The sequence below is a fragment of the Danio aesculapii genome, chromosome 15 (assembly GCF_903798145.1).
Source record: "Danio aesculapii chromosome 15, fDanAes4.1, whole genome shotgun sequence".
NCBI lineage: Eukaryota > Metazoa > Chordata > Actinopteri > Cypriniformes > Danionidae > Danio > Danio aesculapii.
In genome coordinates, this window is record NC_079449.1 from 9407365 (window position 1) to 9434864 (window position 27500).

Genomic DNA, 27500 nt, shown 5'->3' on the forward strand with positions numbered 1-27500 from the left:
TGTGTTATATCAAAAGTTTTATTGTAAATCAATAAAAGTTAGTTAATTAGTTAATAATTTTTACAGATACTCTTTACTTTTTCAGGTTTTAGATATGTAAAGTGAAATATGTTGTGGAAAAAAATACGAAAATCTTAAAAAACGAGACATGCACAGTGTTTCAAATCAGCGGACATGGCAACACCAAGGTAATTCTCCTTAGGAACTATCCATTGTTCAGTCTGCGGAGGGGGAGCCCGGGACGTACCATGTCTTTTAGTATTCATGCTGTTTGAATGAAGTACCGTTGTTTCAAATCCCCTCAGCCCGAAGTGACGGGGGACCTCAGTACACCGATCCAAACATTGAAACACTGAGGGGGGAACTGAAAGAAGACGTGGAAAAAACAATACAGGGGTAAAAAATCGGACATACACTTAATTCTGCAAAGCAATGGATAAGTGGAAGTGATCTACATCCAATGGACTTCAGTCAGCAAATTCTTCAGCATCAGCTTCTGCTCTCCCAATGGAAACTGAAGTTGCAGAGTTGGAAATGACTTATTCACGTTGTTTCTGAACGATGTGACACTGGTCATCTTTTACAGGCCGAGGACCTTACTGCATTTCAAACTTTGGGAAAGAGTTGGAGTTTCTTTTCACTGGCTTTCTTGGAGATTTCTTATGGGATGCGGTCAGCGGATATGAAGTGACCAACTCTGCTCTTTGCAGAACTCTTTTTATTTTAGGGGGTGATTTCAACCGTATGCCTTTTTATATAACTTTTCTTGGACTAATTTTAACATTTTAATTCATTTGCGACTCATGGAGTGCGTGTTTGAACGCTAATAAATCGGATTACATTCAAATTAACGGAGTCTTCAATGTAAACTATTCTACAAAACTCTTAATATTCTGGAAAACATTACATCTGGATATTATGAAGGATCAAAAACGCAGAGAAATCTGATTTATTTTTTATTTTGGCGGATTACACAAGCAGCTCTCTAAAACGCGAATATTTAAACGATGACGGGGAGAGTAGTTGGATTCGTGTTTTTTATCGCAGTTACACACGTTTGCACAGGTACGTAACGTTACCTTTATTTATTTTGTTTGTTTGTTTGTTTGTTTGTTGTGACAATGTTACCACTTTCAGCCTAGTTTACAAAATACACTCGCTTTATTTTCCGGTGAAATGAGGTGAACGGCTGGCATTTGCGTCTTTTTGTACTGTGTGAAGCCACAAGAAGTTGCCTACATGTGATATATTCATAAATGTGTGTGATTTTGTGCTCTGTGTCTTAACTGTACTATATAAATGCTCCTTGAATGACTTGGCGAAGCTACCACGATGATATTTTTGTAGCTAATTCTGTACCCCTCATTTATCACCTTTTGCTAGTGTAACAGTGGCACTGACTGACCAAAAATCATTATCTAGGCATGCTCTCCTCTCAGATTTAGTTGGCTTTGTGCTTCTCATGTATCCACAGACTTTAGAAATCATACTAGAACATATAAAACTTGCATGAGGATAACTCGTATCACCAAATCAAGTCATTGAGGAACTGCTCGCACGTTCTTAGATTGAGATTAAGTTGGTTTTATTTACACACATTCAGACTTTCTCCTTAAATAATTATAATTTCAGAAAAGTATTCTTTGCTTATAGTAAATAATGAAATCATATTAGCAGACAATGACTATCAAAGTACAACCCTGTTCACAGTCAAATAAATAGTGCAAATGTTGTTTTCAAGTCATACTTGCATGTGATTTCAGACCAATATTCAAAGTAGCATGGTAAACAATATAGGGAGCGTGCCACAAGTTTTCAATGAACGGATATGTGAATATAAACTTACTTTACCTCAATCAAGAAGTTGCCTACATGTGATATATGCACAAATGTTTTACTGTTTTAAAATGCTCCTGACTGACTTGGCGAAGCTACCAAGACGTTATTTTTTTAGCTCATACTGTATCTCTTATTAATCACCCTTTGCTAGTGTACCAGTGCCACTGACTGAAACAAAAATCATTATCTAGGCTTTCTTCTCAGATTAAGTTTGCTTTATATACCATTTTGAGGTTGGTAAACAAAAACAATGATCCCAATGTATTTCCGTTTTAATTTCAACGTATTTCCATTCCACGTTTTACATTTCTATTGCTTCCGAGAATCCAAAAAGAGACACATTGATAATGTTATGATTGTTGTTTTAACTATAAATTATGATTGAATTGCCTCATTACAGTCATGAAATAGTTTGATAACAAGCAGGACATGTTCATAGGCTAATGAAATGACCCCATTGAAATGATCTATACTTATGTTTCCAGACTTTAGAAATTATACTAGAACATGTAAAACTTGCACGAGTATAACCTTTACAGCTAAGAATCTGTCATTGAGGAGCTGCTAGCATTATTTTAGTCGTTTTTATAGAGGAAAGGTGAACAATGGACATGTTTTTGTCTTCTTGACACTACTCTGTCAATGTAAGTCCAGTGATTATATGACATGCTGCCAAATCAAATAGAGGCAAGTCATTTCTTTTATACATTAGTCAGCGTATGTTCAAAAAACTTCATTGGTTTTGACTGGAAAAGTCATGAAATTTTTTAGTTAGAAAGTTTGGAGGCCTGTAATAAACGCATATTGTGTGTTTTAAGCCTTATTTATGCAAGCAGTGTGTTTTAATGTGCTGAACAAGATTTTCAAAGTGAGGTACATTATAGACTCGTCGCTTCCTTAATGTGTTGTGTGCTTGTGTTAAACCTGTTTGTCTTGTTCTGGTGGTGAATAAGAAAATCATTTGTTACTCTGACCAAGCATTTGGCCAAAGTTCACTTTTTTTTGCTACTTATATGATTTTATTATTCATTCTTCCTCCTTTTATTATTATTATCATTACATTCAGCATTCTCTTATGATTTTTATTAATGATTAATCAATGCGAGTCAATATTTTTCTGCATTTGTGTGCATTGACTGAGGTTTGTTTCCGGTAGCTTTGCTTAGAGCTGTGCCTGCCTAGACCATCCCATTCTGAGATCACTGTCCCTCCTTCAGTTTCCAGACCCGGGTGGAACAGCTCCGAGCAGAGATTTTGACAGAAACCCTAAGCCGAATGTAATAGACCTGCATAATCCTGGTTGACGTTGCCCCCTGATCCTCTTTCTTTGCGAATAACTGACGAAAGCTCTGCTAAAACAAACTCTCTGGCTTTTTATCTCCAAACCTCGCAACATGGTCACAGATTTAACTGGATTCTCTACTCTTTGGGTTTTCAGGCATCTAGACCTGGAGCTCAGTGCAAGTTTGCTAAATTAAGGAAACTGAATGCGAGCGGGTCTGTTTGTAATGCTCCTCCAACGCAGTGATTTAAAGAGACAGTCTGGTTTAAGGGGCTGTTATGCCTTAAACTGTTGATTGCTTTGTTTTATTGCCGTAGTTTACTTTGTGATTACAGTTGAGCCTGAAGTAATTGTGTTCAAGTTAAAACCTGGAAGAATATTATATAGCGTGTCATTTTTTCCCCTCTTTCTGCTTATTTGCAGAGACAACTATAATAAGCCGTTTATCGGTTGATTTGCTCAACAATTCAAACATTTGGCTGCTATTAAAGCTTGGCTATAAGCTGTTTTGTTAAGCTAGCTCAACCAATGGCAGGTTTTTAGAGCATAACCATTAACTATGAGGGTGGCACAGTGGCTTAGTGGTTGGGACTGTTGCCTCATAGCAAGAAGATCGCTAATTCGAGTCCCAGTGGGCATTTCTGTATGGAGTTTGCATGTTCTCCAAGTGTTGATGTGGGTTTCCCCCACAGTCCACAGCCATGTGGTATAGTTGAATTGGATGAACTAAATTGGCCGTAGTGTTTGAGTGTGTGTGAATGTGAGAGTGTATGTTTCCCAGTACTGGGTTGTGGCTGAAAGGGCATCCGCTGCGGAAAACACATGCTGGAATAGATGGCGGTTCATTCCGCTGTGGCAACCTCTAAGCCGCAGGTAAATGAACGAATGAACCAATAGCTATTTTTCCATCCAAAGATGTAAATTTAACTTTAAACTTTAATATCGCATAAAACATTTGCGACTAAAGCATCGTTTCCGTCCAGTGAGAAACAAAATCGTCACAAACTGGCGGCAAATATCAAAACGGAAAATGAAATTTGCTGAAGTAAGAGAAGCCACTGTGGGCCTTTGTTCTTATACTATTTGATTGAACGCACGGTGGATTTCATAGGCACAAGACAATCTTTGAGAGATCAAGACAGTTCTGGGAGGTAAAACTGATTCATTTTGATGACGAGCTTTGGCTACAGCATTTTATAATGACCAAAGCAACATGTCAGATATTTTACAATGTGGTTGATCTGCTGTTTTAATGCTGTCCCATCCCTTTTCCATCCAATAAGTCAAAGAGAACAAAATAGTCACTTCTTGATAAACTTGCACAATGTGCACTCATGAACATGCAGTGGATTTTATAGGCACAGTTCTGGGAGGTAATAATACCAATTCATTTTGATGACGGACATGGGCTACAGCAATTTATAATGACCAAAGCAACAGTTCAGATATTTCACTATGTGGTTGATCTGCTGGATTAATGCTGTCCCATCGCATGACTTGATAACATAAAACTAAATCACAAGACTTTAATGCATTCTGGAGTTTATTCACTTAATGTGTTTGTAGTTTATGCACATTATTTTGTTATTGAATAAAAAGTTTTTTATGCCCCAAATGTATGCACATCGGTGGCTCAGTGGTTAGCACTGTCACCTCACAGCAAGAAGGTCACTGTTCGAGTCCTGGCTGGGCTAGTTGGCATTTCTGTGTGTAGTTTGCATGTTTTCCCGTGCTGGCCTGGGTTTCCTGCGTGTGCTCCAGCTTCCCTCACAGTCCAAAGACATGCAGTATAGGTGAATAAAATAAACTAAATTGGCCGTAGTGTATGAATATGTGTGTATGAGTGTTTGCCAGTGATGTGTTGCAGCTGGAATGGCATCCGCTGCGTAAAACATATGCTGGAATAGTTAGCGGTTCATTCCACTGCGGTGACCTCTGAAATGGAGACTTAGCTGAAGGAAAATTAATGAATGAACCAATAGCCATGTTTTAATTAAGCTTTAAACTTGAATATGGCATAAAACATTTGCGAATAAAGCACCATTTCCATCCAATGAGAAAACAAAATGGTCACTTAATAAACTGGTTGCAAATATCAAAACGGAAAATGAAATTTGCTGAAGTAAGAGAAGCCACTGTGGGCCTTTTGTTCTTATAAATTACTTGAATTTTTAAGGCACAAGACACTCTTTGAGAGTTCTGGGAGGTAATAATACTGATTTATTTTGATGACGAACATTGGCTACAGCATTTTATAATGACCAAAGCAACATTTCAGATATTTTACAGTGTGGTTGATCTGCTGGATTAATGCTGTCCCATCCTATGACTTAATAACATAAAACAAAATCACAAGACTTTTTTTAACACATTCTGGAGTTTATTCACTTAATGTGTTTGTAGTTTATGCACATTTATGGATGGTTATTAGATAAAAAGTTGATCCTACTCAGTTGCGCACATTTTTATTCCCAAAATATGTGTGCATCTTGGCATTTACATTTAAAATACATATGAAATCAAAACTAACCATATTGATTTTGTTAGCTTGCGTTGCTAGTTTTGTGGTGAACAGTTCATCTGTGCATGTCAATAGGACAAAAAAGCTTGTCCTTGTAATCTTTAATTAAAATCTGAAAATCTGAATTTTTTTTCTGTTAAATTATCAGATTAGCTCTGTCCGAGGTATTGGGCGTGGCTAACATACTTAACCACACCCCTCCATCAGTCAGTTTTGACAGCAAACAGAAACAGAGGTGTCTGTTAGGTTTTAATAACTCTCTCCAAACCCATTTCCCGATCTTTCTGAATGAAATGCCTACTTTACTACATCCAATCAGCTCACAGTTGGAAAAACAAGCCACGCCCATTATTTTCTCATTTAATATTCTGATTCTCTAGGAACAGCATCACAATACAAAAAAAAATGGTCGCAGCTTCCGGTTCATGCAGACTTTAAGCATTGTTTTATGCCATATTCCAAAATGCGCATGAATGAATATAGGTGGATGGAAACACCGCTAATGACTGGAAAACAATTCGAAAACAATTTTTGTTTTGTTTTTGGTGCATAAACGAGACACTTCACTTTCAAAGTGGTTTTAGGACCTTGTCTCTGTGATTATGCCATACAATTCCCAGCTAGAAAAGTGAGAGAATGAGAGTAACTAGATGGATTTATAACCGTGCTGGAATAAATATATAAGCATAAGTAAATAAATATATAAATATATAAACATAAGGCAACAAATGACAGACTTTTCACATCTACTCTTGATTACAGCTGAAGTGATTGCTTGATTAATGTAATCATGAATAAGCAGTTTAAATCATGCCTATCAGCGAGTTGAAACACAGCAGAGGATGGTCGGATCAAGTCGTATTTCACCAAGGAAATTAATTCGGGGTGGAAAAGCATGGATCGCTTTCCCATGTGCCTTGCTTGTATTGACTTCCAATGGAGTTGCTCGGAGAATTAGCTGTACGCTGCACCACTGCTGAGAGGCATCTGCACATTGAGGAAACTGTGTAGCGCTTTAACAAGCACCCGTAGGGAGAGAGGCCAAAGGTCACTGTTGGAACTTCATGGTAGGGCTCATCTTCCCCGAGAGATGGAGAAGCGTCCTGTTCTTGGTTGCATTCGGGTGTACGGAGCTCTGTAATTATGTTAGGGATTGTAAAAATATGCGCTATCATTAGATCAGTCGACAAGCGTGTCAAGGACGGTTTGTGTTTTTGGCGCAGTCAGCAATGACATTACAGACATTGGAGTTCGTGATTTGAGTCTTAACCACCGTGCTGAAAGATTTCAAGTGCTGAAAAATGGACTTTTGCTGCTTGTTCAAACTACTTCAAAATGAGCTGAATCAACACAATTGTTGCGTTTTTTTTTTTGGGGGGGGGGGGGGGGGGGGCAACTTAATTGTTTTTACAAATTTAAGTGGACTGAACATCAAACTACTAAGTTAACTTAATTGATTTTTGTTGGGACAACATGAAGGTATTGTGTGCTTTTATTACAGTGTACAGAGATCAGTAATTATGATTACGGCTGCACGATATTGGAGAAATCTGATGCTGCAATATTTAGTTTTTCTGCGATAAATATTGCGATATGAATACAGTTTCACAAGAAAGTTAGAGTAGCATTATTAGAAGGTTTTTTTATGGAGTCTAACAATATTCAAGTACAGTAATTCAATAATCACAATGCAAAAAATGCCTCTCTTAGTTTTCTTTGTCTTGTTTCTAGTCCAAATATGTAATATTATAATATATAATATTGTTTTGTTTTCAACTTTTCCTCAAACCTTTTCCTTTTCAAGTTTATCCTTAAATCAAACCTAGTTATCTGCCAGTGGGATAAGATAATCTTGTTTTTGCTTTAAAATGTAGATATTTGGACTAGAAACAAGACACACATTTTAAGTAAGAAATATATATATTTTTAATTCCATATAAATACAGTAATAAAGTGGAACCCAGCATTTTTACAGCGTACAGAACTCAGTAATTATGCTTGGAATTAGGGCTTCATGATATTGGAAAAATCTGATATTGTGATTATTTTATTTTTCTGCGATAAATACTGCGATTATGAATACAGATTAACTAGCACCATTTGATGGTTTTCTATGGAGTCTAACAATGTTTAGGTACAGAAATTTGATTAATAACAATGCAAAAATGCTTCTCTTAGTTTGCTTTGTTCTGTTTCTATCCAAATATCAAAAAATTCTTAATCATTAAAAAAAAAATTATTTTCAATTTTTCCTTAAACCTTCACAATCTGGATATTTGGACTAGAAACAAGACACAAATTCTACGTAAGAAATTATTATTATTATTATTTTGCTAAAGTCTAATAATTTCCAGATAAATTCAGTAATTAAATACAATTCTGTAGCTCCCAGTCAATCAAGACTAGGGTGTCACGATACTGGAGTTCGATACTAAAATTTAAAAACGTTCATTTCCCGCTAACAAGGTCATCAGTTCGCCGAACTCACCGCTGTTTACTGAGTGCAAACTCGGGTACAGGGACACTGGATAGTTTCAAAGTCACGTCGATCAGTTGGTTTGTCTGTAAACTGACAGACGAGCGATCTGCTGATGAATCGCAGCATTAAAATGCTCCAGTGTCCCTGTCTGTGTTTATACTCAGTAAGCATTGGTGAGTTTGGTGAATTGATGACCTTCACAGCCAATCACAGTCATTTCTGTTGAGCATGTAAACACAATGGCAAATCAGCGCTGTTTAAGAACGAGCTTAACAGCTTTGAAATGTTTGTGGTAAATGGATGTTTTTAAAATGTCAGTATCGATTGGTACAGAATTTCAGTATCGTGACAACACAAATTCAGACGTTGCATTTCTTGCCATGTGACTTTTGTGAATACGTTCACACTCAAGTAAATAATTTTTGCTGCTTGTTCAAACTAATTTAAAATAAGCTGACACAACACAATTCTTGAGATTTATTTGGGGACAACTTAATTGTTTTATGTTCAATCAACTTAAATTTAAGTTAACTTAATCAATTGGTATTAGGACAACATGAATGAATTGTGTGGAACCCTGCATTTTTGCGATACCGATGCTGAAAATATATATTTTACTAGGGATTGTAAAAATATGTGCTATCATTAGATCAGTCGACAAGTGTGTCAAGGGCAGCTTGTGTTTTTGGCGCAGTCAGCAATGACATTACCAACAACGTCGTTCGTGATTTGAGTCTTAACCACTGTGCTTTAGAGTCAGCTGAAAGATTTCAAGTGCTGTTGAAGGACGTGGCGACAGTCCCAACTTGTAAGTTCAGCAATCGACCGGATGTTTTTCGGCCAACTGCGTTGACATATGAGGAGTTGGTGTTGATTCCTGGCCACTGAGCAGTGTTTTCTGCTTGTGACAATGAATGATGGTGTTGTTCTAATACGTGTCTGTTGTACAGTGAGGCCTGTGAGGACTTGCTGATTAGCTCATGGCTGTAGTGAGGCTGGGAACTGATAGTTAAGACAGAGCACATTCGTCATGTGGCCTTGATTCATGTCTCACCGCAGGAGCCCGTTTTATTACTGTATGTCAAACTGTCCCTATTAGAGGCTCGAATGTCATCTGACAAGAATTCGCCTGCTCTTCCGTGACCTCAGAAAATCGTCAACGCTTAACCCAAAAATGCAATCCATTATTGACAACAGCAATAAGTATTTAGGAGTTTGAATGAGCTTGTGTTGAGAACAAATTGGAGGCAAATGTACAGTTGATGAGATAATATTGACAGTATTTTAGTTAAAGGGATTGTTAATACAAAAATGAAATTGCTTCATTGTTTTCTCACCCTCATGGATATGAGTTTCTCTCCTCTGTTAAACAAAAATGAAGATATTTTGAAAAATGCTGGTTGATAGACCCATTCAATTCCATATTAGCGGATAAATATAGCCAATGCGTTTTATAGAAAGCATCCTTCAGAATATTTTGTTTTTCAGTAGTAAAAAGAAACTCAGATAAAGTTTGACAATATTAAAGAATTTTTGTGACAGGAAAATTTAACTATTTATTGATGCATTCACTTATTATTATTTAAAGTGTTTAGTCATATTTAAAACATATATATATATATATATATATATATATATATATATATATATATATATATATATACATATTTAAACAGAGGAATAAAAAGACTTTATAACTTTTTTTTGTTGAACAAAAGAAGATATTTTGAAAAATGCTGGTTAATGGTACCCATTGACTTCCATAGCAGGGAAAAATATCCATCCATCCATCCATCCATCCATCCATCCATCCATCCATCCATCCATCCATCCATCCATCCATCCATCCATCCATCCATCCATCCATCCATCCATATATATATATATATATATATATATATATATATATATATATATATATATATATATATATATATATTTTTTTTTTTTTTTTTTTTTGAAGTCAATTGGTGTTATCAACCAACATTCTTTTGAATATCTCATTTTTATTTTATGTTTAATAGAAAAAAATGAACTCTAATAGGATTTTTGCAATATTAGAGAATTCTTTGGTCATTAAAAATTAACTTGATATTTATTGATGCATCAACTTTATATTTTTAAAGCAGTGGTTCCCAAAGAGGAGGGACAATAAGAGGGGGTGGCTTGGGGATTTCCAAAAATCGAATACATTTGAATAAACTCTTAAAATGACCATTGTTAATTCATAATACAGTAACATATAACCTTACATAAAAAATACATGCAAATAAAAAGCCATCAGCCTTTCACAATGTTTTATTTTTAAATTTTTTCTCCCTTTGAATTGCAACCACTAGGGTTTTTCGTTAGATTAATGACACAGTGTAAGTTGCAGCAGATTAATATTACAGCACCAGCCTAAAGTTTCTGATACTCACGTACATTTAAAATAAATACTGGCCACTACTGAACATGAAGGATGATCTTTGAGTGGCAGTCTTAAATTATACCAAGAAAAGATTTGTGAAGTAATGAAAACATTGTGCCCACAATTTTCATTAGGTGAGGTTAAAATTAAATAATAATTAAAAAATAATAATAATAATTAAATGGTTGTTAGACTGTAGCACTTTTTTGTCAATATGCTTGTGTTTATATAAACCTATTGGTTTGTGTAAGCTATTGCATGCAAGGTTTGTATGATTATAACCACTTCCAAAAATAGAGGGGTGCACAGGCCACTAGCATTGTTATTTTGGGGGTCGCAGGCTAAAAAGTTTGGCGTCCCCTGATTTAAAGCACCTGATTTGACTGTTTAGTGATATTTTATGTTATGTTCAATAGACTTAAATTATATTAGATAACTCTTTAGTCAGTAAAATTGAACTTTATATAGATTGAATAAAAATAGAGTTATCAAGTTAAAATCTTAATTATTACGTTGTTTAAACCCCCCCCTCTCTCTTTCATAATCAACTTTAATACTTAAGTCTTGTGTAACATAAACTTTATACAGACAAATGTTCCATGCTGTTGTTCAGTTTGTATGATCATAAAAAATTCATTCAAAATAATCGTAATAACATATCCATATGGAGATGGCCAGATGAATAGGTTCAAACAGTCATGCTCCCTCAAGCAGTTTTGTCAGATGTTGAGGCATGTCATTCTTCTTCACTTCACTTTCATTTCATTGTCAATCAAACAGGTTAAGCCAGTGACTGTAAAACACATTGTGATAGTGGACGCCTTTCAAAGAAAGCACAGCGTAGGGCAGAGTTTGTGCATCTGCTGGATGTGCTTTTTCATTGTCCGATCCTCAATTACAGATGCAGGAGTGTGTGTGTGCCCATATGTACCGTTAAAGTCAGAATTATTAGCAAACCTGAATATTTCCCCCAATTTCTATTTAACAGAAATAAGATTTTTTTTTCAACACAGGCCCAATCCCAATTCAATTTTTACACCACCCCTTCCCCTTGGCCCTTGAAACAGAGTGTGAAGGGAAGGGGCTTCAAATTTGAACTCTTAAGAAATAGAACAGCACTACAAAACCTGCACACGTCATCATATGTCATTGCGATCTCTTGCTTAATATGAGATCGACGATGGTGTAGTTATTCCAGTTGTGTTATTGTTTTGGTATTTGTCTTTAGAAAATCACTGAAGGCAACAATATCGTTTTATAACGATATGATGTGGCAATATGTTCGTAACTGTACTGTGCGTTTACACCATAGCCATATTCATCTAAATACACGAAAACAACATTAACGTTATACCAGACACTGTAAAAGCTAATTCCCTGCCACTAGACTTTCCTGACAGGGTATTGGAGTGTCATTGAGTGACATGTGAAAGTATTTTGTGGGACTACATTACAAGAGTTATTATTATGGATTATAAATAGCAACATTTTGCGTTTTTATTTATTTGTTTTTAATATATATATATATAAATAAATAAATAAATAAATAAATAAATATATATATTTATTTATTTTTTGAAGCATGATGTTAAAACATGAACGTTATAATGAATGTATTATTTTTTATAAATGTGTAATAAGGACAAAAAATACTAATTTGTGCATCTCCTGATCTCCGTGTGCAGCCCTGCTGCCGTTGTAGATGGTGTATTCTGGGAATTTTTCGTACTCCTTGGTTTAAAGAATGGATCTGAAAAGACTCTGTTTCAAGGGCTATCTAGTGCTTCTCGTTAGTCCTACGCCTTTAGGCTAAAGAGAATTGGGACACCCCTTCATGTGAACATGCAAAATGAGGGGTAGAGGTAAGGGAAGGGCTAAGGGGTAGAATTGGGATTGGGCCCAAAACATCTAATTTCTAATAACTTATTTCTATTATCTTTGTCATGATGACAGTACATACTATTTTATTAGATATTTTTCAAGATACTAGCATTCAGCTCAAAGTGTAATTTAAAGGCTTAACTAGGGTAATTAGGCAAGTTATTGTATAATGATGGTTTGTTCTATAGACAATCGAGAAAACATATAGCTTAAAGGGGCTAATAATCTTGAACTTAAAATGCTTTTTAAAAAATTATTCTAGCCGAATTAAAATAAATAAGACTTTCTCCAGAATAAAAAATATTATCAGATATACTGTGGAAAATTCCCATAATTTGGGAAATATTTGAAAAAGAGAAAAAAAATCACTGAAGGGCTAATAAATTTGACTTCAACTGTATGTAAGGTGGCGGGGGTGAGAGAGAGAAAGAAAGAGTGTAAGGAACTAAAAGAAAGCACGAAGGAATGTCTCGGGAACGCTATATATCACGTTAACCCCTGTGGTGCGGCACGGTGGAAGTTGGGATGGATGGTCTCCTAAGTGCAGATAATAAATTGTCAGTGTCTGACGGGGCACAGCAGGCACCAGAGGCCAATTAATGGCCTCTGTTCTCGCAGGTGAGCGATGTATCTGTCTCCGGCGCTCCTTCTCTCTCCGCTCAGGACCTACACGCTGGCCTTGACGACTCGCATGCGGCCTAATGAAATGATGTCAAGATGATGAAATCTGCCCACGGTCGCGCTTGCAATAATAACGGTAATAAGAATATCATCATCAGTTACAGCATTCCTAATCACAATATCGGGAAAAAAGCCAATTTTTTGAGAGATTCCCCACCAGGAAGGAGTCTTTGAGAGCAGGCCAAGGGATTAGTAACCCTTATCCTCATACACCTGTGATAAATGACAGCGCCCACTGGGCTGTGTGTGCCACGTTCACCTAAATCCCAATTAACGTCTGCCTAAGCCTAATTAGGCGGAATTAAAACGACATGGTGCACCGGATTAGGGGCGTATGGTGGGTTTAGACATCTACACACACCCTTAGTGGTCAGGTTGGTGCAACTGTGTTTGGACCAGCATTTATGTCATACTTTGTCCATGCACTTGGTATCAAAAAGATTCCAGTACTCATTTCTAAATCTCGGTAAAACTTTAATAAGCGTGTGAAAGCTGTTTAATTGGATTAATTAGCAGCGGAATCCGACACTGATACTTACTGAAGCATAGGGAGCTTGGTACCCCATACGGACTTGATTTGAAGCCCTCGGGACGTCCTTTCTTTGACTGCGTCTGCTTGTTTATATCTCCCAGCACTCTTGTGGTATTTTAAACCCTCGAGGAATGCATGCGTACCCCTTGGGCTGTCACTGGGCCAGCGTGGTGATGAGGGGTAAAGAGCGATGTGCTGCTTGCTAGCGTTTAATTCAGCTGGCTGCGTCAGACTGTCTGGGAATGAGCAGCGAGATTGTTAGAGACGCTGGGGTGACGTTTAAAGGTTGGAAAGGGGTATTCTTGATGCCTCAATGCTTGTGGGAGGCTTTTTAGACCAAGATTATAGGGAAACCGAGTGTTTGGGATGGCCCTAGGCTTAGATTGCTATCTGTTCGAAATGAAAATGAGCGGAGCTGGAACATACGGTTGTGATTAGACCGGAGAATCTGTGTCATCTCGACTCAACGTTTGTTTATCTGTAATGCAAATGAAATTCGGAGCATTATTGCACAACATCGCACTGTTTTTCAGGCGTTTCTGATGCTATTCCAATGCTGTCACTGGTTTGAATGTTCTCCATTCACCCCCCTTTTTATTTTGACTGTTTTTTAAGACTTGCCTTTTTGTTGCCGGTCATTGCATTGCCTTTGACAGATAAAGCAAGCCGACACGCAGAAAAGCCCAGTGGGGGCTGACACGGGGTTCATGCATTGTGTCGTCTCAACGGGGTAATTGTTAGACCCAGAGGAAGGGGAGGGGCCTTCCACGAAGGACCCATGGTCCACAATAGCTTCCCCAGGGAATAAAAAAGCAGACTGGAGCTCTGTCTAAAAACATAAACAGCAAAGCACTGTTACATCTCACATCTTGTCTACATTCTTGTAAATAAAGGTGCTTAATTAAATGTTATGCTTCCATGCAGAACCTTTAACATCTTAGAAACTTTCCATTGCACAGAAGATTTAATAAAATGACAAAAAAGATCTGTTAGATTATTAAACAATTATTAAATGAAATGTTCTTTCAGAAATAACAGATTTTATTGATGTGTTTGAGAACAGAAACCCATAAGCATGCATTACTTGGAAATATCATTGTAATGTATGGATTTATTTTGTACAATGAGAAACATCCGGAGTTTTGCCATGCTCAGCAGTGCTCGTCTGAGCTCAAGTTATCACAAGTCAGCTTTTGTTGGTTTGGATGAGCTCCTATATGCTAACCTTTAAAAATGAAAGTACATATTTGCCATTTTAACATCCATAGAACATTTTCATTGCTCAAAAAGTGCTTTAAAGTGAAGGAAAATGATTAATGTTCTTCATATTGAGACAAAAAAATGGCTGTTTTAAGTACTAATGACAGTAGAGGCAATAAATGGCCGCTTTTTGGTCAAATACCACTTTTGGAATCATCATTTTTTTATGTTTAAGTGCCCCAAAGAAGTTTTTAGACACGTTTTGGCATGATTTACATGATATATAGATTTGTTTTGTACAAAGAAACTCATCTGGAGTCTGACATGTTGTGCAGCATTCAGTACTTGCTTTAGGCTCAAGTTATCCCAAGTCAGCCTTTGTTGGTTTTGATGAGCTCCTATATGATAACCTTTAAAAATAAAAGTACATATTTGCCATTTTAACATCCATAGAACAATTTTGTTGCTCAAAAAGTGCCTTAAATCAGTTCAATTCACTTTTATTTGTGTAGCGCTTTTATAATGTAGATTGTCAAAGCAGCTTTCCATAGAAGATCATAGTAAATTAAAACAGTGTAGCTCAGTTTTCAGAGTTTTTAAGTTCAGTTTAGCTCAGTTCAGTGTGGTTTAATCACTACTGAGAGTCCAAATACTGAAGAGCAATCGTGAAGGAAAATGATTAAAATGTTCTTCACATTAAGAAAAAAAAACATGGCTGTTTTAAGTACTCATGACTGCAGAGACAATAAATTATAGGTTTTTGATTAAACACCGCTTTTTGAATCATAATTGGAGTTTGACATGTTGTGCAGCGTTACTTGCTTTAGGCTTAAGTTATCCCAAGTCAGCCATTTTTGCGATACATGAGCTGTAGGCTTTAACAGGGTCATTTTACACCCCCAAACCCACTGTTTTTGAAATCTGAAAGATGGCATTGAAGGCCATTCCTTTCCCAAACCCCCCTCCCTTTTCCCACCCCATTCTCTTTCCTGACAGGATCAGCTTCCTAGTGACCATTCTATTTGGGAAAGCTTGGATACACTTTTGAAATGCTAACGCTCCCTTTTGGAGGTGTCGGTTAGGTGGGGGGGAGCGCAATCAAAAGACTTAAGAGAAGGGAATTAAATTAGCAAGGAAAAAGAGGGTCTGCTAATTAGTAGATTTAAAAAACATGGACCCTCCTCCCCCTCCCGGGTTTTTCACCTTCACACATACACAGACTACCTTTGATCCCTCTCAGCCCTGTTGCATTGTGGGTAAATGATTTTCCTCAATTACGGGGTCTTAGCAGCCCTCCCCCCTTACCCATTTGTAACTCTGCCCGGTCTAATTGGGCTTCTACAGGAAACCGAGTCTGCAGAATACAAAATCGCGCTCATTTGCAAGCACACCAGATCTGTTTAATACAGTTTGATTTAAATGAGGTTGATGATTTTAAAGGTTATCTCAGACACATATTCTTTTAGATGTCCAATCTTAGCGACTTGGTGTTCTTTGATTTCTCACCTCATACTGGGATGCTTTACCTGCTGATGAAGAAGCTTTCTGACCAATTTGAGTGAGAGGCTTGATCAGCATCTCCGAGTGCTCCCTGCCCTAAGGCTAATCCCAGAGCAGACAGGCCGTAAAGCGGAATTGCAAACTCCCCAGACAGTCAAGTCCTCCAAGAGGGGTAATTATCCAAGGCATGACCTTGAAATTGTAGCTGAGGAGCTGCTATATGAAGTACTATCATCTCTAGAGTATAACCACAAAAAGGTGTGAAGGAATTTGACGTATTCAATGTGTGTGTGCAACAATGTGTATGTGAACTTATTAATCTGATCTCTCCAAACTTGCTTTTTATGTGGTCGTGTAGTACAGAAGAGATATTATTTGGTTTACTATAACTCAGATTATCAGAAGAATATAAACTTTATTATATATAAAAAAAACTGTACTTGTATCGGATTGGTGTCTTTATCTGCTGATACTCAGAATTTATGGAATTGGATTGGATTGATTCTTTAAAAAAAGTGCACCCCTAGTTGTTTTCTAATCAATTTTAGGACTTGATGTTTGCATTTGAATCTACAAAAAACATACATATTTAATTGTGTGTAAATTAATGTGAATTTAATAGGTTGATCTTAAAATGTGGATGGGTGAATTGATTGATTGATGGGATGGATAGAATAATTGTGGAATAGAACGATGGATGGATGGAACAGTTGGACATATTATTGGATGGATGTAATAATTGTGGGATAGAACGATGGGTGGGTGGATGGAACAGTTGGACAAATGTTGGATAGATGGATTAATGGATGATATATGGAACAGTTGGACAAATATTGTTGGATAGATAGATTGATGGATGATATGTGGAACAGTTGAAAATATATTGTTGGATGGTTGGATTGATGGATGATATGTGGAACAGTTGGAATAATATTGTTGGATGGATGGATGGACGGATTGGATAGAATAATGGATGGATGGAACAGTAGGACAAATATTTTTGGATGGATAGACGGATATATGGATAGAACGATGGATGGATGGAACAGTTGGACAAATATTGTTGGATGGATGGATGGATGAAACAGTTGGACAAATATTGTTGGATGGATGGATGGATGAAACAGTTGGACAAATATTGTTGGATGGATGAATGGATATATGGATAGAACATTGGATGGATGGAACAGTTGGACAAGTATTGTTGGATGGATGGATATATGGATAGAACATTGGATGTATAGATGGATGGAACAGTTGGACAAATATTGTTGGATGGATAAATGAAACAGTTGGACAAATATTGTTGGATGGATGGTTATATGGATAGAATAATTGTGGGATAGAACGGTGGATGGTTGGAACAGTTGGACAAGTATTGTTGGATGGATGGATGGATGGAATGCCAGATAGAACAATGAGCAAATATGAAAATCACAATTTTTCACATAAATCATGTTTGAGACTTCTTCACATCTGCAGGTTTACATGTCAAACATCCTGAAATAAAACAAAAGTGCTTTGAAATGTGTAATAATTGATTTAAAATGCAGTGTCAGGAAACTTCATGTTATGGATTTAATGTTTAAATATTTTACAAAACATAGGCTAAGTGTATAAAGCCTACGTGTATGCACGAAAAGACCAACATAAACAATGACTGGTAGCTAATACGGTTAAAAAAAAAGCTTTCATAAGAATGACTTGTTCAAAGATGTCTAACGTATGTTTTGGGAAATGGATTTTGATTAAAATAATTAATCCAATTTGCCAAGCCAATCCCCCAGACTGAATTTGCCTCACTAACAGCTTTTGAAGGGTTATCAGAAGCCAAGCAGAACAAATTCTGTGTTCTCGAGGCTTTGTTCGCCTTGTTCTCAGATATTTGAGGTCTGCACAACAAGAAAAGCCCTAATTGTATAATGCTAGTGCTGTCTGGCTCCTAGCCAAACAGATCCTGCCGTAATCTGTGAACTGCTCTTACACCTATTGTTATCGCTAACTGAAACAAAGGATTTTGGCTTGGCATTAGAGCCATCGCTAGAGAAACCGTTCCGCACGCTCAGATTTCGGGTTGGCCTGCGCTTTGCTGATGTAAGACAAGCTGTCTGGCGTAGGTCCCTGGTGTGGGCACTTCTGCTGCTATGCTAAGGATTATTGCAACCCTGCGTTCCTCTGGCTGTATATCACTTTGAAAGCTTGCGGCATCACAGCTAATTTTCAGACTTGATTTTTTTGTTTTCCTCCTCTACTTTCAGTCTTGATGATAATAATTATTGCCTCAATAATCGCTTTCTCATGCTGCTCGTCCTTGGTGGAAATACCCAAATGTTAACTTTGCATGGTTGCCATATTCCTTCGACCGCGAGAAATGAGTCAACACAGACACTTTTTAAGCTTTGTGGCACTCTGCAATTTATTTATAAAAATAAACCAGCCATTAGGCACACATCCCAGCGCATTTAGCCGCATTTAAGCTACGTCTCATTCCAGTGATCCTGACATGGTGAACGTGTTTGCTTGGCATGCATGCTACAAACTGCGAGGTTTTTGATGCACATTGGATGGAATAGCTTGCCGCTTTCTCAGCGATGATTGGCAGCGTTTAGTCTGCAGCACAGAAATCTTTATATGTGGCATAAAAGAGGGATTTTAATTGAGAGGAATATTGTCAGCCGCATTGAAGTGGCATCCTCAGGGGACGAATGACATTCACAGGAGCTCCCGAGTAATTACGGGCAGACAGGAAGTTGCGTGTTGTAAATGTGTTCCTGCTTCTTTTATGTGTTCTCAAGCAACTGGAGAGGGAACAGATGGTGTCGTGCCGTCTCAGACGTGGCCGCGCAGTTTTGATGCTTGCCAGGGTTGAGTGTCAGTCTTCAAAGTGCTGGACGTCTGGACTTTAAAAGGAATCCGCCGCTCACAGTTTCAATCTCGCTGAATAATCCACAAAGAATTGCGGTCGTAAAGTTATAGCACACAACCTGCAGTCATAAAGAGTCGGCGATTCAATATCACTGAGGAACAGAATGATGCGCTCATCAGATTAGGTGGAATTCCCCGGTCCTATCAGCTGTTTGACATCAGGTTTGAGCAATCCTTCGTGCAAAGTCTCCTTTACGGGGTTGAAATATTAACCGTTCGCACGCCAACCTGTAATCATATTTGTGTGGCCCAGTAGCGAACCCTGAGGCACTCCTGTCCTTGTCATGTACAGCTCTTCCGAAAACCGTTATAATAAGCCGTAAGCCATCAGATAAGTCTAACTCTTATTACACTGCCATCTTATCTGCCATCTCCTGAATGATATTTAAAAGGCGTTCAACTTTTTTTTACCCCCTCCAGCCTCTTTGCCTGCCATGCTTATGTTTCTGGCAAACTTACAAAGATTGTTGTTTTTTCTGTCTTGGCTTGGAGCCCTGAGTGGCATATTCATCTACAAGCTCATGGTGCCAAGTGAAGGCTCGGGTCAAGTTGTCTCCCCTATGAGAGGTAAAGTTAGAGCAGAGAAAATGCAGAGAGGACGCTCGACCTTGGGAAAACTCAGATCTGCTGTTAAATAGTTTTAGTTTTTGAGTATATGCAGTACAGTAGGCAAAATGGAAATAGCCCTCGGCTAGGTCTATAGTTTGTTAAACATATACTCGAGAAGTTGTGACTAAGAATAGACTGAATGATTAAACTACAGCCTTGTCCTGTATGTGAAATGAGTATGTATTGGTTTATTTAGGACCTGCTCAGTATAAAAACTGTCTAGTATATAAATACGCAAAATGAACAAATCTTTAATTATTGAATCAATTCGTTTGATTCTGTCTAAACTTTTATTTAGATCACTGAACTGAACCATTGGGGCAAACACAATGACTTATCTATCAGTTAAAATCAATTCAATTCAATTTTAATTAAAAAGCCAGAGTCATTAATTAAAAAAATAATCAGAGTATCTGGTAAAATAAATTAAAATAAATTAAATTTAATTAAATTTAATTCAGTATAATTCAATTCAATTAAAACTATATTTAATTGATGAGCCAGACTCATTGCCATCTAGGTAAAATAAAATAAAACAAAATTTAATTAAATATAAGATTAAAAAACAGAATCAAAGTCATTGTTATATGGGACGAGATATAATAAAAACATTAAAACAAAAAAAAAATTAGCTAAATTAAAATAAAATATTGAGGATGCATATCAGAAAATCAAACGAAATAATAAAATATTACATTTAAAAAACAGAATCAGTCATTGTTATATGGGAAAAACATTCAATTAAATTAATTTGAATTATCTGGAAATTAATATGAAAAAAACTTAATCAGAATATCTGGCAAATTAAATTAAACTAAATTAATGTAAAGTATTGGGGTTGCATATTAAAAAAAAATTTAAACGGAGTCAGACTTAATGTTATCTGGGTAAATTAAAATAAAACTAAATAAAATTAAACATTAAACTTAAACAGAATCCAAGTCATTGTTATCAACCAATCACATGGCAGCAATTCAATGCATTTAGGCATGTAGACATGATCAAGATGATCTGCTGCAGTTCAAACTGAGCATCAGAATGGGGAAGAAAGGTGGATTTAAGCGACTTTGAACGTGGCATGGTTGTTGGTGCCAGACGGGCTGGTCTGAGTATTTCAGAAACTGCTGATCTACTGGGATTTTCACACACAACCATCTCTAGGGTTTACAGAAAAAGGTCCAAAAAAGAGAAAATATCCAGTGAGTGGCAGTTCTGTGGGCGCATATGCCTTGTTGATGCCAGAGATCAGAGGAGAATGGCCAGACTGGTTTGAGATGATAGAAAGGTAACTCAAATTACCATTGGTTACAGCAAGGTATGCTCAAATAACCGAGGTATGCAGAAAAGCATCTCTGAAAGCACAACAAGTTGAACCTTGAGGCAGATGGGCTACAGCAGCAGAAGACCACACCGGGTGCCACTTCTGTCAGCTAAGAACAGGAAACTGAGGCTACAATTTGCACAGGCTCACCAAAATCAGACAACAGAAGATTGGGAAAACGTTGCCTGGTCTGATAAGTCTTGATTTCTTCGAAATGGCCACCACAGTCACCAGAACTCAATCTAAAAGAGCACCTTTGGAATGTCGTGGAACGGGAGATTCACATAATGGATGTGCAGCTGACAAATCTGCAGCACCTGCGTGACACTATCATGTCAATATAGACCAAAATCTCCTGGTTGAATCTATGGCACAAAGGATTAAAGCAGTTCTAAAGGCAAAAACCCGGTACTAGTAAGGTGTACCTAATAAAGTGGCCGGTGAGTGTGTATTGCAGGAAAATAAAATATCGCAATGTCCAATATTTCCAGTTGTGTGAAGTCCTGTTTTACATTTTTAAAGAAATTCTTCATGTTCTTAAATCAGAGATACCTATAAATATAATATTCAGAATGTTGCCAAAGTCTTCAGCAACACGAAAAGTGCAAAAAGTTTTAATAGTCAACCTAGAATATTCTCCAACTTGCCGCTGTTTAAAATGTAATGTGTTGAAGAGTTGCCAACTTCAAGTAAGTTGCACTGGGAGCCGAAACTGTGAGATGCACTTGCTCCATTCTGCTCAGCTGATGGGAATTTGGCCTGCGTCTTTGGCACAGGATTGAGAAGTCTATTTAAACGACTAGAGCATCCTCTGTTGGGAAATGAATGCTTCAGGTTTTTAATTTATTCTAGTGTGTGGTTCTCCCGCTAGTGGGAGTTGTCCTGATATACAGCTGAAGCATTGGTCAAAGTCACTCAGATTTGCCTCGATGGGGAAAAACAAAAACAAGATGTAATTGGCAGTGTGCTTCACTCACACATCTCCCGTTGCGACTCTTAAATCTTTACACCACACATCCACACACACAGATCTACAGCCTGCAAGCGTTCTGGGTTTAATTGAGGATACCGTTCTTTTGCATGTGCTTAGTGTAGATACCATAGTACAGGCACTACAGCAGTCCCCTAGGAATGAAAGCGTTTTCTTTTCACACAATGAGAGGTGTCGTAAATATACACATTTGGGGCTGATTTAATTGTCAGTGACAGTGAGGAAGAGTGACAGCGTCTCTTTTTGACTCTGAATATTCCATCCACTGCTGTATCCAAACAGACGTGGTCGCCCTCATCCACTAATGAGGAGCTCAATCCTGCTAGGGTGGGATTTTCAGAGGCTGAGGACGACAGGTGAATTATTTATATGTGAGGAATATGATGCTGGCATACATCTCTTTTTTTCTCTTTTTTCATTTATAAGTAACCAGTGTACGTCAGGGATTTGTATGGTCTGACGGTTTCATTTCAGTGCAGTGCCATTCTTGATTCAATGTTGTTTTTTTGGAAGCAGCTCATTTTATAGCCTCGACACTGATTCCTATTTATTATATTGTCATTAAATGTTTTCATTAATGCACTTGTCTATTCAATTGCATCCATCCATCTATTCACTCAACTATTTATCCATTCATCCAACTGCATCTGTCCAGCCATCCATCCATCCATCCAACAATATTTGTCCAACTGTTCCATCCATTCATCCATTGTTTGATCCAGCAATCATTATTCGTTCATCCATCCAACCATCCATCTATTGTTCTGTCCCACAATCATTCTATTCATTCATCCATCCATTAGTTTATGCATCCATTCATCCATCTCTATCATCTATTTATCCAACAATACTTCGATTACATTGTTCTATCTGGCAATCATTTTATCCATCCATCCCTTCATCCATCCACCCAACTGTACTGCCCTCCATCCTTCCAACTCTACTATCCATCCATCCATCCATCCATCCATCCATCCATCTTTTCCATCCATACATACATCCATCCAACCAACCAACCAACTCTAACATCCATCCATCCAACCATCCATCCGTCCAACCAACCAACTCTACCATCCATCCATCCATCTATCCATCCAACCAACTTTACCATCCATCCATCCATCCATCCATCCATCCATCCATCCATCCATCCAACCAACTTTACCATCCATCCATCCATCCATCCAACCAACTTTACCATCCATCCATCTATCAATCCAACCAACCACTTCAAAATCCATCCATCCATCCATCTATCCATCCATCCAACCAACTCTATCATCCACCCATTCATCCATCCAACCAACCAACTCTACCATCCATCCATCCATCCCACCAACTTTACCATCCATCCATCCATCCATCCATCCATCCATCGAACCAACCAATTCTACCATTCATCATTCTATCCATCCATCCAACCAACTTTACCATCCATCCATCCATCCATCCATCCATCCATCCATCCATCCATCCATCCATCCATCCATCCATCCATCCATCCATCCATCCATCCATCCATCCATTCATTCATTCATTCATTCATTCATTCATTCATTCATTCATTTAATCAACTCTACCATTCATTCATCCACCCATCCATCCATCCATCCATCCATTCATTCAACCCTCTCGTCCATCCATCCATCCATCCATCCATCCAATCAACCAACTCTACTTATCATCCATCCATCCATTCAATCAAACAGCTATACCATCCACCTATCCATCCATCTATCCATCCATCCAACCAACTCTATCATCCACCCATTCATCCATCCAACCAACCAACTCTACCATCCATCCATCCATCCCACCAACTTTACCATCCATCCATCCATTCATCCATCCATCGAACCAACCAATTCTACCATTCATCATTCTATCCATCCATCCAACCAACTTTACCATCCATCCATCCATCCATCCATCCATCCATCCATTCAATCAACTCTACCATTCATTCATCCACCCATCCATCCATCCATCTGTCCATCCATTCATTCAACCCTCTCATCCATCCATCCATCCATCCATCCAATCAACCAACTCTACTTATCATCCATCCATCCATTCAATCAAACAGCTATACCATCCACCTATCCATCCAACTCTACCATCCATCCATTTAGTCATCCGGCTTTACCTACTGTCCATCCATCCAACCAACCAAATATACAATCCACCCATCCATCCAACTCTACCATCCACCCATTTAATCAACCAGCTCTACCTACTATCCATCCATCCAGCTATACCATCCACCTATCCATCCAGCTCTACCATTCATCATCACATATTTTGCATACACTGTATATTCCATCCGTGCTCATTATGGGATTGTAGTTTTAACAATATTATGAAATGTATAGAAATTTTATCTCTCTAAGAGGACTTGTGAAAAAACTCACGGTTTGAAATATTTACCTAGAAGCATAGTAGTACGTAGAAAGCAAACGGTATGTAAGTTCCAAAAATAGCCATAATCCTCAGGTCTCATACAGCAACAACAACATTCACAATGACTAATGCGTGTCACACATCACTAGCGCGCTGTCACTTTCCAAATCCCTGTCTAGTGTCATCTTCTCTCAGGAAAGCCTCAGCCGTTCTCCATCTGTTTCGGGGTGTCTGTTGAGATTGACTGGAGCCAGAGGCAGAGTGAGAGACTGCTCTTATTGTTTCAGGCCTCCAGACTGGGGGCCCGCAGCCTCTCCCAGAGGAGCTCAGTGTCGCTGCCCGGGCCGCCCCTGACCCCCACAGCCAGAGGAGACCCCGCGGATCTGTTTCACAGCTGACAGAGGCCTTCCTCTCCGGGATCGCCTTTGTTCCTGAAGCCCCTCCGCCGGCCCCAGATGGGACTCACGGGGATGGACGTTTGGGCTCTAGCCCGTGATACGAATTCTGAGTTTGAAATATGAGGCCTGGCGTCTGCGTTCTGAAGAGCTTCAACAGCGCTTTCTCCAATAACAGCAAATGACAGAGAGTGGCAGCTTCCTTTCGCAAGCCCTCGCGTGAGGCTGTTGATCTAGAGCCGGGTGGAGGTTTTACTGTCTATTGTGATTGTAAGCTGTCAGATTGTACTTTATAGAGCTGCCAAATTCAGTCTGTTACAGTAGCAATGCTCATGCTCTAATGTGGGAAATGTTTTGGGTCCAAAAGAAAACAAACAGAAGTCTTAATGATGGGATTTGTCAAGGCTAATACTGATTAGAAAGATATTTATGTTGGATATTGTGCGGAAAAATACCGAATTAGGGTTGTATGATTAAAGAAATACGGATTATGTGGATTAATATAATGTATTGCTTGTATTATAGTGAAGCAATTTTATTTTTTACTCACTTTTTTTTGTATTTGGATGTTTATAATTTTCATCATGTATACAGGGCAAAATTAGCATCCTGTGTTTTTTATTATTTGTTTTTTAATTTTGTTATATTTAGTGCTGTTTAACAGAGCAATGAAATGTTCACAGTATTTCCAATAATATTTTGTATAATATTGGTATATTATGTCTTATTTATTTTAGTTTGGCTGCAATAAAAGCTGCACTAATATTTTAGAGGTTATTGGCCCCCTTAAGGAATAAACTACCTGACAAAAGTCTTGTCATCTATCCCAGTTGTAAGAGCAGCAAATAATAACTTCTAGTTGATCATTTGGAAAAGTGGCAGAATGTAGATTTTTCCAATGAACTGCATCCCTATCATCACAAATACTGCAAAAGACCTGTTGGAACCCACATGGACCCAAGATTCTCACAGAAATCAGTCAAGTTTGTTGAAGGAAAAATCATGGTTTGGGGTTACATTTAGTATGGGGGTGCGAGAGATCTGCAGAGTGGATGGCAACATCAACAGCCTGAGGTATCAAGACATTTGAGCTGCCGATTACATTACAGACCACAGGAGAGGGTGAATTCTTCAGCAGGATAGCGCTCCTTCTCATACTTTAGCCTCTACCTCAAAGTTTATGAAAGCAAAGAAGGTCAAGGATTGGCCAGCACAGTCACCAGACATGAACATTATTGAGCATGTCTGGGTTAAGATGGAGGAGGTATTGAAGATGAATCCAAAGAATCTTGATGAACTGCAGGATCGCTTTCTTTGTCATTCCAGATGACTTTATTAATAAGTTATTTGAGTCATTGCAGGGATGTATGGAGGCAGTCCTCCAAGCTCATGGGAGTCATACACAATATTAATTCTTTTTCCACTGCACCATGACTTTATATTCCAAACTGTACATTTTTTCTGTTGAGTGACAGGACTTTTGTCTGAGCAAAGTCAAACTTTACTGTCCTAATCAAATAATTAATAATTGAGGCTTGATCATATTTTATTTTGGCAAAATAAGCGTAATCTAGAGGCCTTTGCTTTCCACATAAGCCACTTCTGATGCCAAATGATCAACTAGAGGTCAAGTTATTATTTGTTATTCGCAAAACTAGGATAGGCGACAAGACTTTGTCAGGTAGTGTATTTTTTTTTCTCAAAATATACAGAACAAACCTCTGTTTTTTACTTCTCTAGCACTTTTTATAATGTAGATTGTGTCAAAGCAGCTGAACATAGATGTAGAAAGAGTAAAAGCCATAATTTGTCAAAAGTATTTATATTTTAACTATCTTGTATTTGACAAAGAAGAGTCGAGTTCACTGATCTCTAACATTGAAGTTGACACACCCTTTTTTTCCTTTTCTTTTCATTTTTATGACTGATTTTTACGACTGCTACAGGTGTTGCTCAGCTATCTCTGTGAATAGCCAGAATGCACACCCTCTGCTTATCTGGGCCAATAAATCCTGCTAAATGACCTGCTAATCACCGATTAATGGTGTTACAAATAGGCCGCTGCCCTCCGCCGGTGCGTGGTCTTATCTTTGCTCAAATACTCCTATCTGAGGAGGTCCAGCAGTGATTTAAAGCGGCTGCAGGAGCAGAGCCGTCCTGCGCTGTGACTCACGCTCTTCTTTGTTTCTGTGCTGTGCTATAGGGCATGTTTGCAGGAAAGGGGAATTTGGAGCTTCGTTAAGGACTTTGAAAGTTGCGCATTTATATCTGCACACACTTCAGGCTTGTTGCGTTATCTCATGAGTCAACGATAAGAGCACACACACATATAGACGGAGTAAAGTATCATTTGCTGAAGTGCATGCCATGTTCATGACACAACGCGTTAACATTTCAGGAGGATGTGATTTGATTTCAGTGTTATGAATGAAGAAATTGGTTGTGCTTATCAATGTTGCAGTTAGTTGATAAAGAATGTAGTGAAATTATGTAAATGATTATCGTTATTTATATATAAATATATATATAGAGGT

General features: G+C 37.9%; 1 protein-coding gene across 5 annotated transcripts in view; it reads left to right on the forward strand.

Moving 5' to 3' along the window:
• The window catches only part of robo1 (roundabout, axon guidance receptor, homolog 1 (Drosophila)), a 514376-nt gene that overhangs the window by 171833 nt on the left and 315043 nt on the right, over positions 1-27500 (forward strand). The window contains exon 1 of one of the 5 annotated variants that reach the window (XM_056473878.1): positions 272-1065. The exons of the other annotated variants lie outside the window; for them this stretch is intronic. Within the exon in view, the coding sequence (XP_056329853.1) occupies positions 1008-1065 (58 nt within the window). The 5' untranslated portion in view covers positions 272-1007. Of the gene's footprint in view, positions 1-271; positions 1066-27500 lie in introns of those variants that run through there. 5 annotated transcript variants of the gene reach the window in all.